The sequence below is a fragment of the Callithrix jacchus genome, chromosome 11, assembly GCF_049354715.1.
Source record: "Callithrix jacchus isolate 240 chromosome 11, calJac240_pri, whole genome shotgun sequence".
NCBI lineage: Eukaryota > Metazoa > Chordata > Mammalia > Primates > Cebidae > Callithrix > Callithrix jacchus.
This window is the reverse complement of record NC_133512.1, coordinates 120,225,045-120,241,331: the sequence shown is the minus strand read 5'-3', so window position 1 is coordinate 120,241,331 and position 16,287 is coordinate 120,225,045. Positions and strand designations below refer to the sequence as shown.

The 16,287-nt window shown below is 34.5% G+C and overlaps 1 protein-coding gene across 15 annotated transcripts in view; it reads right to left on the bottom strand.

The window, feature by feature from the left end:
• The window catches only part of GRM8 (glutamate metabotropic receptor 8), an 811,767-nt gene that overhangs the window by 328,816 nt on the left and 466,664 nt on the right, over positions 1-16,287 (bottom strand). For all 15 annotated transcript variants that reach the window (XM_078342126.1, XM_078342134.1, XM_054237733.2 and 12 more), the window contains one exon: positions 11,216-11,416. In XM_078342126.1, coding sequence (XP_078198252.1) covers positions 11,216-11,416 — 201 coding nt within the window. The remainder of the gene's footprint in view (positions 1-11,215; positions 11,417-16,287) is intronic.

The window sequence follows — 16,287 nt, the reverse complement described above, 5'->3', positions numbered from 1 at the left end:
AAGAAAAGAAGTGAGAGATGAAAGGGAGAAAAAATACACATGGCACAGTTTGGGCACATAATAGACATTTAATAAATGTTTGCTAAATGAATGTGTGTGACATGCACATAAATAACATAAATACACACTTTTTAAAAATTAAAGTTGAGTAATTGTTCACTTAGCTACAGACAAGGTGCTTATATGAATCAAAAGTTAGTCTATAATCATTTTAAAATACATCCAAAAGACTGGGAAAATCAAAATCCCAAAAGTATAATAATTAATTTACAGGAATTTTCTCATTCATGTCCCTCTCTTCTTTCCCCTTTCCCCTTTCCCCTTCCTTCCCCCTTCCTTTCCTTTCCTTTCCTTTTTCCTTTCCTTTTTCCTTTCCTTTCCTTTCCTTTCCTTTCCGATGGAGTCTCCATCTGTCACCCAGACTGGAGTGCAGTGGCATGATCCCACCCTCACTGCAACCTCCACCTCCCAGGTTCAAGTGATTCTCTGGCCTCAGCCTCCCTAGCAGCTGGGATTACAGGTACACACCACCACTTGTATTTTTAGTAAAGATGCGGCTTCACCATGTTGGCCAGGCTGGTCTCAAACTCCTGACTTCAAGTGATCCACCTGCCTTGGCCCTCCAAAGAGCTGCGATTACAAGCATGAGCCACAGCACCTAGCCCATATCTCTCACTTTCAAATTAATTTTGTGTTTAAATCTTAATGCAATTATAAAAGTTAACAGCTTTAAAGAATAAAATAATCAAGTCTCCATTAAAATTTTTGGGTAGACCATTTCTGAAGCAAAATATTGCTAAGAAAATAATCATCCCTAATAACATGGGTGCAATTCCATTAAATATGTTCCATCATTTAAAAAAAAGTAATATATAATTTTGAAGAAACAAGAAATAATGAGAGAATGAATCCCATCTGGTTCATTCTAGATTCATTAGATGCCCATCTCAGCAGTAAAGTACTTTCCTATTTACCTTAAAAATGTCATAAAAACAGTCACATTTCTATTTCTATATGCAAGGACCTGGCACTGCTGAAAAACCCTGTGGGTTGGTGCTGTGGCAGAAGCATCCTTTCCAACTCCTGCCTTGTTCTCACTTCCAAAAGTGATCCTTATATGTAGTACTTCTTAAGTCTGCATCTTTCTAAAGATTCTCAAGTCCTCAGTCCCAACCCACTAGTCTTATCCTTTTTGTAAGATGACCCAAGCAATCCATTAACTCTATGGATAAAATATTCTCCATATATTGTATAGTTTATATCTTTTTAAGTATTATCACTTAAAAAGCGATATAATATATATGTATATTATATATATATATATATATATATATATATATATATTCTTATCACCTTTTTTATAAATGAGGAAACAAAAATTTATAGAGGTTTTATTACTTGGCCAAGATTACACAGTATTGAATGTTGTAAAGCTAGATTCAAACTGAGTATAAAGCTTGTGTTTCTGATGGCCAGGAAAAAATACAAACTATTAGATATAAACTCCTTCAGAAACTTTCCCCACCACCTCAAATCCTCTCCATTTCTACATCTGTTTTCTCATTCTTCATTCAAGGCTCTTTACTGCATCCCAGTTTAGTCCCAGGGTCAGCCCTCAATTATTGAGCCTATGGTACTCCACCTCTTTCTGGGATTTGTTTATCATTCATCCTGCCTTTTTAAAAATGTGAAGACAACGACCAGGAATTACAAAAATAAAGAATGAGTAAAAGAAGCCGAATGCAGTGGATGAAGTAGGACTCTAGGCATAGTTAGACTAAATCTACTGATTTGCTTCAAGCTTTTCTTCAATGCTGGCTCAATCTTGGCCCACATGTAAGTCCTTATATTTTAAGGGAGAAATAAGAGATTAATAAACCTTGTCCTTCAGGACTATATAATAAATTAGGCTTTAAAAACCCCCACAGTTTAACACCTTACTGAGTTAGAAAACAGAGGCAAGTAAAATTATACTGCTAAATTTCATGATGACTTAATGGGAAAGATTAATACTTTAAAACTAGCTTGATGTTTCATTAATCAGAAACAAAAAAAATACTTAATTTTGAATCAATCTATTTCTAGAAATGTTTGTAAATTTTTAAAAAGTGAATGAAATATACAGTAATATGGATTATATAGTGATAAGAAGAATCTTCAAGAATTGTATAATATACTTCCAAATTATTAATAATTTTCTCAATTGTATTTCTAGTGAGGCAATTATCAAAAGTGGTATCATTTTAGATCAACAGATAATCACATTTGACTTGGCTTTATTTACTTTATTAAATTTATATTGAAGTAAATTAAATCATATAGGAATTATACACCATAACTTCAAGATATAACATTTTATGTCAATTTTTCCATATGAGTTTCTGTCTCATTTTCTTTTTTTTTTTGAGACGGAGTTTTGCTCTTGTTACCCAGGCTGGAGTGCAATGGCGCGATCTCGGCTCACCACAACCTCCACCTCCTGGGTTCAGGCAATTCTCCTGCCTCAGCCTCCTGAGTAGCTGGGATTACAGGCACGCCCCACCATGCCCAGCTAATTTTTTGTATTTTTAGTAAAGACGGGGTTTCACCATGTTGACCAGGATGGTCTCGATATCTTGACCTGGTGATCCACCCGCCTCGGCCTCCCAAAGTGCTGGGATTACAGACTTGAGCCACTGCACCCGGCCTCATTTTCTACTTATAAAAGTAGATGAAACAGAAAGTAGTGTCAAGTTAATTACATCAATAATATATATACTAAAATACTGAATTATCTCTAGTAATGACCTCATCACAAACAGTTACAAAGAGAGATCACTTGGGAAGATGCTTCTTTGATTTCTAGTCAAAGCACACTACCTAGAACAGAGTCATCATTCAAATAATTCTGTATTTTCTTCCTCTCCTACTTCTTTTCATTTCACATGCATGTTTACTTTCCTATTTTACATATTATTTTCTCATTGTGACTACTGGAACTATCTTTTAATACCCTATCCATGCCTTTAATCTCATTTGCTTCAGTTTTCAAATTGCTGCCATAGTTATTTTCCTAAAATACTTACACTAGCACTTCCCTGTCCTGCTCAAAAAGCCCCATTCCTTTTTCCCTGCTGTGTCAATTTCAAAGCCAAAGTTGGCAGAGGTTTCTAACCAGGCCCAAGCTCATCTTAGTCTCCTCACCTGAATGCCCCCACAACCAAGAATGTAACTGTGTTACATTCTTCCACAATGGATGTTCAACTTTCTTAGAATGTGGATGCTCTTACCTGTCTTCAAGCTATTATTAAACTGCTTTCTCTGTCATGAATACCTTTTCTACATCTTGTCCACCAGCAGAAATGTCACTTTCCATTTGTAACTTAAACTAGATGTCACTTGCTCTCTGTGTTATAATCTTTATGCTTCCCTTATGTAGTTTCTCTGTCTTTTGCTGTGTTTGTAAATGCTCTTGCCTCTATAATACCACTTATCAAATTAAATTACTGTAACCGGTTTCTGTACCTCCACTGTTAAGCTATGAAATTTGACAGCTCATAGAACCACGTTATTAATCTGTGTATTCTTGCTTCTAAAAGGCATGGCACTCTTGTAAAAATTAGTTACCTTATAAAAGTCTCAACAAAATATATGTAAAATAAAAGATTTATGAAAAACAAACATGAATATAAACACTAAAGAAAGACAGTAAGAACACTGATAGGCATCTACTTTTTTTCTTATAAAGAACACCTTTGTCTTTAAAAGAATATGTAGAGAATTCAGAGCTAGAAGAGACTTCAAATGTTAGATCATTTCAGTATAATCTTTCCATTTAAAAGATGAAGCTGAGAAGCTTGGGCGGGGCTCACAACACAGAAACGTGGAAGAACTAGGAAAAAGAACCTAGGATCCCAAATATTATAGTCAACGCCATTATACAGTATTATGCCACTACACAATATATTGTTGGTGAGTTTTAGTTAAAAACAAAGTGAAATTCTGATTTCAATTTGTTTTTTAAATTATGTTTACAGTAGTAAATATAATTATTTTTAATAATTTTCTTAGACTATATTTCTAGAAATAAGAAAATAAGAATTTGATATGTATCAAGCAAATGATCTCCAAAAAAACAATGCCAAGTGGTTGGGTGTGGTGGCTTATGTCTGTAATCCCAGCATTTTGGGAGGCTAAGGCAGGCAGATCATGAGGTCAGAAGTACGAGGTCAGCCTGATCAACATGGTGAAACCTGTCCCTACTAAAAATAAAAATTAGCCAGGTGTGATGGTGTACACCTGTAATACCAGCTACTTAGGAGGCTGAGGCAGGAGAATCACTTGAACCTGGGAGGTGGAGGCTGCAGTGAGCCGAGATTATGCCACTGCACTCCAGCCTGGGTGACAAAGTGAGACTCCATATCAAAAAAAAAGGGAAAATAGTCTCTCATCATTGATGAACTGGCCTTTCTCTGATTATATGTGAGAGTTAACTTTTTTTCAAATTTACAAGTTTTGTCAATTGGTCTCTTAGAGATTGCATAGTTTATATCAATCCATATGGCTCTTTTAATATTTAAGATATTAATGTTTTGATACAACAACCCCAATGAATCCCATTAATTTCTGTTTTAAAATTATGTTCATAATTTTTAATATTCAAATGTTATACTTTTAAAGAATCAAACATGACCTTTTTATAATAATTTACTGTTATATAATTTAATGACTTTAAACTTTCCCATGCAAATCAAATAAACCTTCTCCTACATTTTATTTTTTCTTTTGCTTCTTTTTCACATAATTCTAAAATAAATTTCAAATGAATAATACTTTATTATGTGGAAAAATCATCTCAGTTGAATCTATTGTAAACTGGTAATCAATAAAATGTTATTTCTCACTGCAGCCTAAAACAGCCATTATCATATGATAAATTCATATATAAATAGACACATATACAATTGTAGATTTATTTACTTATTTATCATCATTATATGTTTCTGACTATTTCTATTTGGTTTCATTTATCACATGTCTATTTTGGTACTGGTTTCATACTGGATTGATTATTGTAGTTTATCAGATGTCTATTCTGGTATTAGTTTCATACTGGATTGATTATTGTAGCTTAATGTTATGCTTAAATGTTAAATGTTTGGTAGGATTCTTTTTCCTCAAAATCACTCTAATTATTTTAGCTCATTTACTCTCACAATTAAAAATTAAAATACTATTAAAATTCCAGAAAATACTGCCTAGTTGTTTGTACTGAAATTATAATGTGAATAAAGATATATTCAAAAAGAATAAATGATTTTACTATACTTAGCTCTTCTGTCCATAAACAAGAAATGTCTCTCTGGTTTTTCAAATATTTTATATGTCTCTCAGTAAAGATGTCTTCAAATAGGTTCAGTTTATTCCAAGATATTTTAAATAATTTTTCCAAAAAGAAACAAGAGTTTCAGTTCCCATGTGTTAATCAATGATTTTTCAATACTATGTAGAAATCTTTATTCTAATATGAATGTTATATTTTATCTTTCTATAATAAGTATTGTCTTGAGATCAAATAATTTGAAAATTATCATGAAATGATTTTCTCTTGTAGTAATTTTTGTTTCATGTTTTTGCATTGGTTAAAATTGATAGATATTAATAATAGTGATAATAGGTTTAATTCACCTCTTTCATAAGAATAACTATAAATACATAATCAGTTATAGACTGAGAAAGATATGCTTTATCATGTTAAATATTTTTTCAATTTCTAGTTTGTTATTTATTTGTAACATAAATTAGGCTAATATTTTTAGCATATGGCTTTACACAATCTTATGAAATGTTTATTTTTGTCATATTTGACCTATTAGCAAGATTATAGTGTATTTTCTAATGTTAAACTATAATTATTCCTTTCAGATAGCTTAAAGGTATTTTATGCTAACAAATTTCCTTCAAAAATCAGACTATAGTGTTCAGAGACACTCAAAATTGTATACTTGGAAACTGAATTGACTCTGAATCAAATTTTTAAGAAAAGAAGATGCTGATCATTCTCTGTACTAGTCTCTACAATCGAACAAATGTTTCCATATTATTCTTGGAATATTAAGCACTGAGATATTTAGATCACAACTTACTGCTGAGTTTAAGGAAGGTGCTTCCTTCCTCTTGGTGTCAGATAATTCAACCCCAACAAGGGTTTGCATTACATAATTCCAAAGTTGACCCTTCTCTCCACTTATCACAGATTCTACCTGATTCCTGTCTCTCTCAGACTAGCAAAAACTCATCCACCTAAAGCAGCAATGAAACTCAGATACATAGGAATCACCACTCTCTCAGGTTTCCACCTCCCTGCTTAAACTTTCCCTGTAAGGTACTTACAGAAAGTTTCTAAATGTCCTCTTTATCTATCCATGACAACCAAGTTTGTACTACTTCCTCCTGTACGCTGATAATCCGGAACAGAACTAACTACAACCTAAGTTTGGCTAATGAAATTCAATCTTCCAAGAAGTTGAAATTGAGACTTTAAAATATGTTAGTTCTAACAGGTGTCTTAAACAAAGAATAGCTAAACCCTAGAAATGTAGACCTTCTGCTACCCCGTGAGCCTAGAAGAAAAAAATCAATATAAAGAGAAACAGATAAAGCAGACAGAAAGACAGACAGACAGAGATGCTTGTTTTTATTTCTTAGGACCAGTTCTTTCTTTAGACTCATTTCTATTCTGCTATGGGGTTTCCTGATGCACCTTCACAAATTCTTCATTTTAGCTTAATTAAGCAAGTTTTAGTTGGTTCCTCAAGTTGGTTGATTACATACAATCAAACAATTTCGACTAATATGCCACTGTGCTTGACCTGCCCTGACATGAGTTCACCTATAGGGCAAAGGAGTGGGGAGATAGCTCTGAAATTCTATTCAACACTTTCTCTATGACAAATACGGCTCTCATAGCAACAGAAAAATCTTTTATTCTATACAAGATGTACAGAATTAATATTTTATTGCCTATAGACCAGTCTGGAGTAAGAAACTGACAAGTTTCTAACATATCTGAACTCATTTCCTTTATATTTTTTGATAGATCTTAGGGTTTAAAAATTATAGAAAGAACATCTTGTTCAGATAGCAGCAATAAAAGTAACCCTAAAAGGAAAGTCTTTGTTTCCCTCTGGCTTCCCAAGTAGAGAGAAGATGTTAAGAAAATTTGTAAGGGAAACATGAGTAATTTTGGATACACTATGATTCAGAATGCTTAAAATACAGATGCAGAAGATGGTTCAGGTACATTTTTTCAGTGATTTTAAAAAATCAGTTTCAGTGATTACATGCAATTAAACCACCATTGTAGCTTATGTCTTTGATGCCAATTAGTACTCTACAGTTCAGCAGTTATATTCCAGCTTTAGTTATTTTTCATGAAATAATTCTGGCATGAAATACTAGTTGTTTGTCACTCTAAATTCTAATATATTCTTTGCTTTGTTAATTAAATGATACACTGGAAGAAGTACAATCTCTTAAATCACATATCTTTAAATCATTGCTTAAGTATGCATACCACACACCTGGTTACAATGTGAGCAGGTTACATTTTAACGAACAATTCTCCTCAATTTGGTACCAATGGTCTGATGAGAATCCAGGGCTCTGGCTGCCTCACTCCCTGCTCTTATAAACTGGAATCAGAATCTTCCTCCACACCGATAACATGGTTTTACTATCTCAGACTAAAAGGGAACATAAAAAGAAATGTGTCCTGATACCTAATTATGTCAAAAAGAACGAATTTAACAGCAATTTTATCTACACAAAAATTACCCTTTGAATACCAACTATTCCATTTTAAATGGGATTACTAAGTAATTCCATTGAATGGGTCAATTTTTTAAATTATTTGAGAGTACATTTTGTAGCTCACTAATCTTGGCAGAAAATCTAGAAGGCCACAATGTACCAACTTGGCAGTTGCCTTATAAAGCTCATTCTTTGACAACTGGCAATAGCTGTGCTAAAAACCTTCTAATACATAACATTTTTTGTTGTCATGTATAATAAGCAGCCTTTGGTTTGAGTCCAGCACATCTGGGTTCTTCAGAAAATTCAAAATTGGTTCTGAGCAAACCTTGCTTAGGCCAATGGCTTCCTGGCACTTTTGGTGTTAGGGAAGTGGGTCCGCTGTCCCACCAGGTGAGAACACTGGCTATCACCAACATAACTAACTCAACTGGATTCCAACTAACAACATAACATGGCTTTTTTTCAGGTTCCTAACAACTAAAACAAGCTCCGAAAGCCTACTTCTAGCTGCTATTAAATCCCTGTGAAGAGCAAGGATATGTATGTAAGTCTGCAGATCTTACATGTGCCTCCTAGGGTCGCTGGGATTCTTCAAGGTGCTTCCAAGACCAGTAAGCAAGACTAGGGAAGTGGACTGCCCAGGGCTATGCCAACCCCTTCAAGCCAACAGTTTTTATTTTAACAGATTGAAATGTTAGATTTCTGAATAGGATATTTTTGAATGTAGAATCTTAAAACTAGAGTATAAGAGAGATGCTCTTCATTTATCTTCAGAGTATGGTACATCCCCGTATCATCAGGGCTCAAAAGAGTCATAAATCTAAATCAAGGATAATTATCTTCCTGCTCCTTGAAAACATCTTTAACGAAATATACTTTCAGTGTTATAAGAGTTACATTTCTTAACTTTGATTGTGGGCCCATATGCAAAGCAGCCAGAGTAGGCTTCTGCTTTTGCTTTAAAATGTTAACTAACATTGCTCATTTGGCTGTCAAAGTCCCATATGACACCTTTCTTTTGGAAATCATTTCCAAGAAAATCCATTCTCTCTTGAAAAATAGGTAGGCATGCTTCTATCATATAATGAAAATTATAAATCACAGTGCCAGTCCCTTTAAACTTCAACTGCTTAAGAAGCTCAAAAGTTAATGATTTCATCTTTATTCTGCTTACTGTGTGTGCTTCTTCCTCCGTTAGTAGTTTTGATGGTGTACTTCTATTTGAACAGCCCTATGTGTCATTTTTATCATAGCAGTATGAACATTAATCGGTAAGTCAATAATAAAATTAAAAAGTGATGTGATTAAAATCCTGGAAATTACTGAAAATCAACAGAATTATGTATTCTGTGATCATTAGTTTATCTTCAGGTCTCTTATCCTGTATTATCAGCTACTGGAATACAACCAAGTCTCAAGCTCTGCAAAATCAATCCAAAGAGCTCAAAGAGATTCTCTTTTAAGTTCTTACACTGAAATTTATTTGTTTTCCATAACCCTCATCTGGGAAATACGTACCCTTATCAGACACAGTTCTATTATGCTTCAATAGGTTCTTGTTGCTTTCAAGATGAAGAACAAATCTTAATAATGGCCTATAAGACCTCATCATGGTCTACATGGCCCTGCCTACTGCTTTACCCTTATCTCAGATACCTATTCCCTTCAGATTTAATCAGTTCCTAAATCCCTACATTAGGGAAATTTTCACTATTATAAACTCTAAATGCAGAATATCTCCCTTGTCAGCACTCATTGCAGATTATATAATTCTATTTCTGTGTGCTTATTTGATTAATACCTAAACTCTCCAGGAAACTCTAAATGCCATGAATGTTTTGTCTAGTTTCCTCAGTAATGCATCATCAGCACGTGTCCTAAAACAAGCACAGGAACAGCATGAGCAACACTTTGATAATATTAAAAAAAAAGCACTATAAAAAGTGGACAGAACTCAAAGATCATTGGAGTCTAGAGTTATGTTAAGACATTCTTTAACAGTCTTTAATAGTATCATTATATTATAGTATGGTATAACAATTGAAGTCATCAAGGGAGGGTTAGTTTTGATCTATGGTTAAGATAAAAGACAAATTAGTAATCCACCTTTAAAATGCTTTATCTGTAGTGCTTCTTTAAAAGACTTCCCTGTCTTCTGGAAGTGAGCTTCAGTTCTATGGAAACTTCACTCATCTGCATTATTCTTCCCACATCTTAACTAATAATATTAGATAAAGGAAGTGTTCCCCAACCTCGAGTTATGGTAAACAACCTTGTATTGCAACATTCCTCCTTTGCTCAATTTCATAATTGCATGAAAATTATTTTTAAGCTTCCGTTAGTGTTCATATTCCCAATAAAAAGATGAATGTTATGCAATGTTTCACAAATATTCTGCAACAGACAAGGATACTCTGTTTTGAATTTAAACCAAATTCTGTCTTAGGTTTCCTTTAAAGGCAAAACGCAAAAAAGGAAAAAAGAAGAAGTTTCCACTTGAATTCTAAATTGAAGATGACCTTGTGCTTTTCTGAGAAACACTGGCAGCTGAGGTCACTGGAGTGTGTTATGATAGACATTGCAGTGCTGTGCGTGGCTCGAAGGCATGTCCATTGTGTGGATTACAGCCAAGCCAAAAGAATTAGACAGCTCTGAGCATTCTATCATTTCATTTGAAAATAATGGTCAAAGTCAGGGCAACAACCTTTGCAACTTTCATGAAAGAATAGCAGCATTCAATAATTCCATCACTCCAGACAGGAGGTTGGGCTATTCTCAATCAAAATACTATGAATCAAGTATATTCTGTGTCAGTTTCTTGTGACAGTCACAGAAACATTGCTGCTTTTACAGTAGAAAAACCCCATCTACATTAGGCCACTTTGCTTTCTTTGCATCCCTTTGCTTCCAAATGACTGAGTCATTGAGAAAAATACAAGAAAACAGAAGACACAGAAACTTAATATTATTTGAGTATAAATAGATAGCAACTCCAAATAATCCATTTTCTTCAAGTCAACTTACTGTTTCAAAAGCTTAAAATCGGTTTCAAAACAAAATGTCTACAATCTCTTCTCTAATAACGGCAAGAACTAAACATTTTCAAAGAAATCTAATCTATTATCAGTGGTTTCAAATAAGCCTTCTAAGTTATCTCTTCAATAATGATGTTTAGGTAGAATATTTTGATTTATAGAAGCTTATTTTAAACTTTTGCTTCCTTAACGCATAGATTAATGGTAGCATAAAAATAAGTTTGAGATGTAAAAGCAGGTGGAAAAACTCACACTTCTGATCAAAGAGAGAACTGCTTCTAATCCTGTGTTTTCCACTCTGCCTGGGTATCTTCTATATTTAGGAGCAAAAACACACCCTATCACTTTTAAAGTATTTAGAAACACACACACACGTTGTAACTTACCATTAAAATTTACAGCCCGAATATAACCAAGTAGCTCTTTCCCATCAATGGTACTCATTCGTGGACAAAGGCCAATGTATCCAGGGCAGAGATCTTTGTGCATATTGTGTAGGGCATAAGCCATGGAATATACCGCATCAATTACAAATTGGACTTTTCCTTCCTGTTCATACGATGAATCCCGAGCAATTCGCTCCAGTCCTGCAAAATAAAAAAATTTAAAGAAACCATCAGTTGACATTAGATTCCAATAACAGATGGCATTAGAACTAAGATTTCCATCATTTGAGGAACACTTAATGAGACACAACTATTTGATTTCACTTCTGATTAATTCTATAGTTACTGAGTCAGGTTTTTAAGCTGGATATTGAGTTTATTCAGAAAGAGTATAACTATTTCATTAGCAACAAAAAGAAATAAAGTAAAAGAAGTATAGTTTCATTATCTTTATTTCCACCTTATTGAGTCCTATTATAGTGTACATTCTAGCAATTACATAACATTTTGGTAGTGGCTTGATCTTTTAAGTAAAATGTGTAATATGTCATTCTGGCCATCTATCTCAATTTAATTAGTGGCCAAAGTAAGATCTTTTGCTACTCCCCAAATCGGTTCTAGTTTTGAATGTGCTCTATTTGGGAGAGTTTTTGTAACTATTTTATGACAATACTCCCTTAAGCGACCCTGGTTATCTTTATAATAATCATTCAATTTGTTTTCTTTTTGAACTCAGTTTTCTATTTAGAATTTCTATTAAAAACATGCAGATACCTCAAAATGAATGTCACTCAGAATAAATGTACCCGTGTTTGGGCATATTTAGGGCTGATAATTGGCAGTGGAGATTACCTTTAGGTTGGTGTTTATAATTTAATATGGAATAGTAATATATTTTAAATGGACTATGAATAAGAGATCAACTATGATCCAACATTCTCATTTTGAAAATGAGGAAACCAAGACTCATGGAGATTATCATCACATGGGGTACACAGGGCAGATTTGGGAAGCATTTGCATGTCTCAGACTGCAAGTCCAATATTCTCTCAATCCCCAGTAATATGTGGTAGATGGCAAGAATGTTGGGCATGCAAGAAAAAATTATGGAAGGGACATCCTGAGTTTATTAAGGGAGCAAAAAATGATCTCTTATCATTTCTACATCCCTCACCAACCCTACACAACTGTAACACTTAGCTCAAAAGCAAGCATTTGATTTGATTTGATTTCATTTACTTTTTTTTTTTGAGACGGAGTTTCGCTCTTGTTACCCAGGCTGGAGTGCAATGGCGCGATCTCGGCTCACGGCAACCTCCGCCTCCTGGGTTCAGGCAATTCTCTTGCCTCAGCCTCCTGAGTAGTTGGGATTACAGGCACGCGCCACCATGCCCAGCTAATTTTTTGTATTTTTAGTAGAGATGGGGTTTCACCATGTTGACCAGGATGGTCTTGATCTCTTGACCTCGTGTGATCCACCCACCTCGGCCTCTCAAAGTGCTGGGATTACAGGCTTGAGCCACCACGCCCGGCCAAAAGCAAGCATTTTAAACTTTCCAAGGATGTTACTAACCTTGAATAAACTTAATTTAAATTCAACAAATATTTGTTTTCTTAACACCAATGCATATAACCTACACACTTACAGAGTTGAATTTAAATGGTTTATATTTGGATATTTGCACTCTGAAAAACCAGTGGTTTTTTTCTAAACAAAAATAGTGGTCAGTTTATTTATTTTTATTCATCCAATTATTGTTTTTGATTTTCTTCTGGTCTTAATCACTTGTGACACTCTGTTCTTTAGATGATCTTGGTTGGTATACTGGTCTCTCTAGTCTGTCATGAGGCTGAATTCAGTTCCTCCCTGTTTGACATGGCTTTTCTGATCTTCTCACGTCTGAACTGTTTATTCTCCAAGGCTGAGCTTCTTTATCCCCAACCTTAGAATCTGCTTATCATCAATTTTGTCAACTACTAAAATTTCTACAGTCTAGAACTATAACTTAGACTACGAAAGGTTGGCTATAGAGTACAGAACATTAGATTAATTTATAGTAATCATTTTGGAAGTTAGTTTTTTAGAAAATCCGTTTTCTAAACCTTTCTTGCCATCTAACTGTATTTCCAAAGACCTGCCACATCTCTACAGAGTCTGCTGCTTGCATGTCCAACAATATATGGAAAACAAGGCTAACTCTGTAGGGGATTCCCTGAAATATCCTACTGAAAGTTTTGCAGGTTTATAAGCACAGAGACAGGGAAGGCTACTTCTCAAAAGGTATATTGTCTCCTTCAACCTACCTGAGCTGCATGATCTAAGCTAAGATTCGCAAGACATGAGGACAATGTTCTCTTCCTATCTTTAGGTTATACCTTTGTCTCCTGAGTCTTAGGACAACACTGCTCATTCCCAGAATCTCTCATCAAGCTTCCTGTGAAAACAACACTTTCCACATCTGCCTAAAATTTCTCTCCCTTGGTTTTAACCACAAAGTAGAGAATTCATAAATAAATACTGAAGGGTGGCTGCAGCAACCAAATAGATGATGTTATTTCCTTGTAGATTCCTGTCTGGTGACTATCCACTCTTGTTAGTCCAGGACTGAGGAGTTTCTCAGGACCTAGGACCAAAATATGGGGAAACCAGGAAGGTTGCTTATGAAAAAAAAGGCAAGTGATGAGGAAATTTCAGATAGAAGTGAATAATGACTTTTAAGATCAGTCCCTAGCTCTCGATGGATATCCCTGTGTTTTGCATCGCTGAACTTGGTAACAGAAAATGAAGACAAGAGGTTCAGACTGGTTGTTTCCATACTTGGTTTTCTCCTTAAGTACAGATTTCTCAGCACCATCCCAGACTTGCTGGGTCACAATCTCCCTACCTGGGACATAAAGGATCTGTCATTTCCACAACTCCCCCAGAAATTCTGGTACAACTAGCCAAGTCCGTGCACCAGCTTTTGGAAAATCCTGCTCTTGCATAGAGCAATCCTCAAAAATACCACTATAGCAATATATGCCATTGAAGTATGACAATAAAAATAACTCTTTCATGATATGCACAACCAGAAGAAAATATAATCAAATTCTTTCCCTTTTCTCACTAGATGAAGAGTCAAAGAACACAATTCCCAATATTTATGCATTTCAAAGCTTCCATCATGTCCTTAGACACACAGGGAGGCCTAGGGCTGATGACAAGAGTAGAAGCCAGAAAGACACAGATGTTCTGTAAATAAGGAAGTGTAAGGAACTGAATGTCTTCCTCCTGAGAGGGTGGAAACAGAAAATAGAAAACAGTAGGAAGAAAAAGATACAGAGGGGAGAGAAAGGAAGATAGATATAGCAACAGAGAGAAAGGCTTGAGCCCAAGGTAAAATAATGGCAGAGGGAAATCTAACATTCCAGGTTGTTTGTATTGCTGCTCTATAAATCCCTGTGCTGCAGACACACACACACACACACACACACACACACACCCTTCACACACCTCTTCTGTAAATATTATTGGTTTTTAATCTAATTTTGTTGGCTTTAAAGAAAAGGGAGGATTTCCATGTTTCTATTGCTGCAGGGTGAAGGGTGGACAGTGGACACAGAACTGGCAGAAAATGCCTAAGCCAAATGGCTTCAAATGAAGCAATGACCACAAGAGCATTAAGGACTTTGGAAATTTTTTACAACACATGGAATTCATGTAGCAGCTACACATGTATGAATGCTTTATTGTTTTAAACTTACTCTATTCTAAAATAATCTTGATTTAATATAATTTTATTTTAATGCCAGTGCAACTTCAATTTACTACATTATCTTATTTTATTTTATTTTTTATATAACTTTATTTTAATGCCAATGCAACCTCTCTATCTATAAACATACTCATCAGCATTCAATAATTGGATTCATTTATATACAACATTTACCAATAAAGTATAATTGACATGTTCCAATTTAATAGATATGCTCTTTCTCAGCATTTCTTAAAAAATAAACAGCCTGATGTGGTGACTCCTGGCTGTAATCCCAACATTTTGAAATGCTGAGGTGGAAGGATTGCTTGATGCCAGGAGTTCAAGACCAACCTAGAAAGTGTAGTGAGACCCTGTCCCTACCAAAAAAATTAAAAATTCAACTTTATATGTAATAGGTCTAAATGCACAAACAAATACACATCATCTTATTAAGGAAAAATATTTAAATTTTCACTATTCAAACTATTCATTTTCTAGTTATAAACTCCAATTATTTTGACTGTTGATTAAATATATTCAACTTTGTACATGTTTATTTTCTTTTAAAGTGAGAGTTCAGAAGTCTGTCCAGTAACTGGTGCCGCATGTGAATCAATGAACACTGTAAGACTCTTCCTGTAAATCAGTGTAAGCACATGGTGACAAACCGAAAGACTGAACACTATTACCATTTCTGAAAAAGTTAATCATTTGATTTCTTTTCAGGCTGTTTAGACAACATATTTTTCAGTTCTTTCACACTTCAACCTCATGATGACACTTAAGATTTTACAGCAGCTACAACTTGCTCCTCACTTCCTATAACTGATTCTCTCATTCATCTAAAAGCGAAGTTTAGGAAGCTGACAGTGACTCATCAACCTAATTGGCTATAAAATCTTATTATGCTATAGTTTCTAAAGTTAGTGTCAATGTATTGCCATAAAGCGCTAAATATTGTCAAAGGCTGTATGTCAGCTAACCATTTTAAATATCACCACCAACTGTAAAGTTGTGATGGGTTTTATTGTATAGCTTAAAATTAACAACATATAGCAAAGTGTTGGCATGGCGAGAGAGGAAGTCAGCCTCCTAAATTTTATAGCAAGATTGTTTTACATCTTCATTAATGAAATCTAAAACTGATGATTGGGTCTCAGTTTCCTGGAAAATAATAAATTCTTATTGGTCTAAGAAATATCACATGTACTTTAGTTAAGGTATTTCACACTTTGTGGTGTATATTCTTAGTTTTTGTTCCTCTTCAGTAAAAAAGGCAAATTGGGTTAAGTTGGCAAAACATTAGCTATGTTACAATGTAAGTTCCTAAGATAA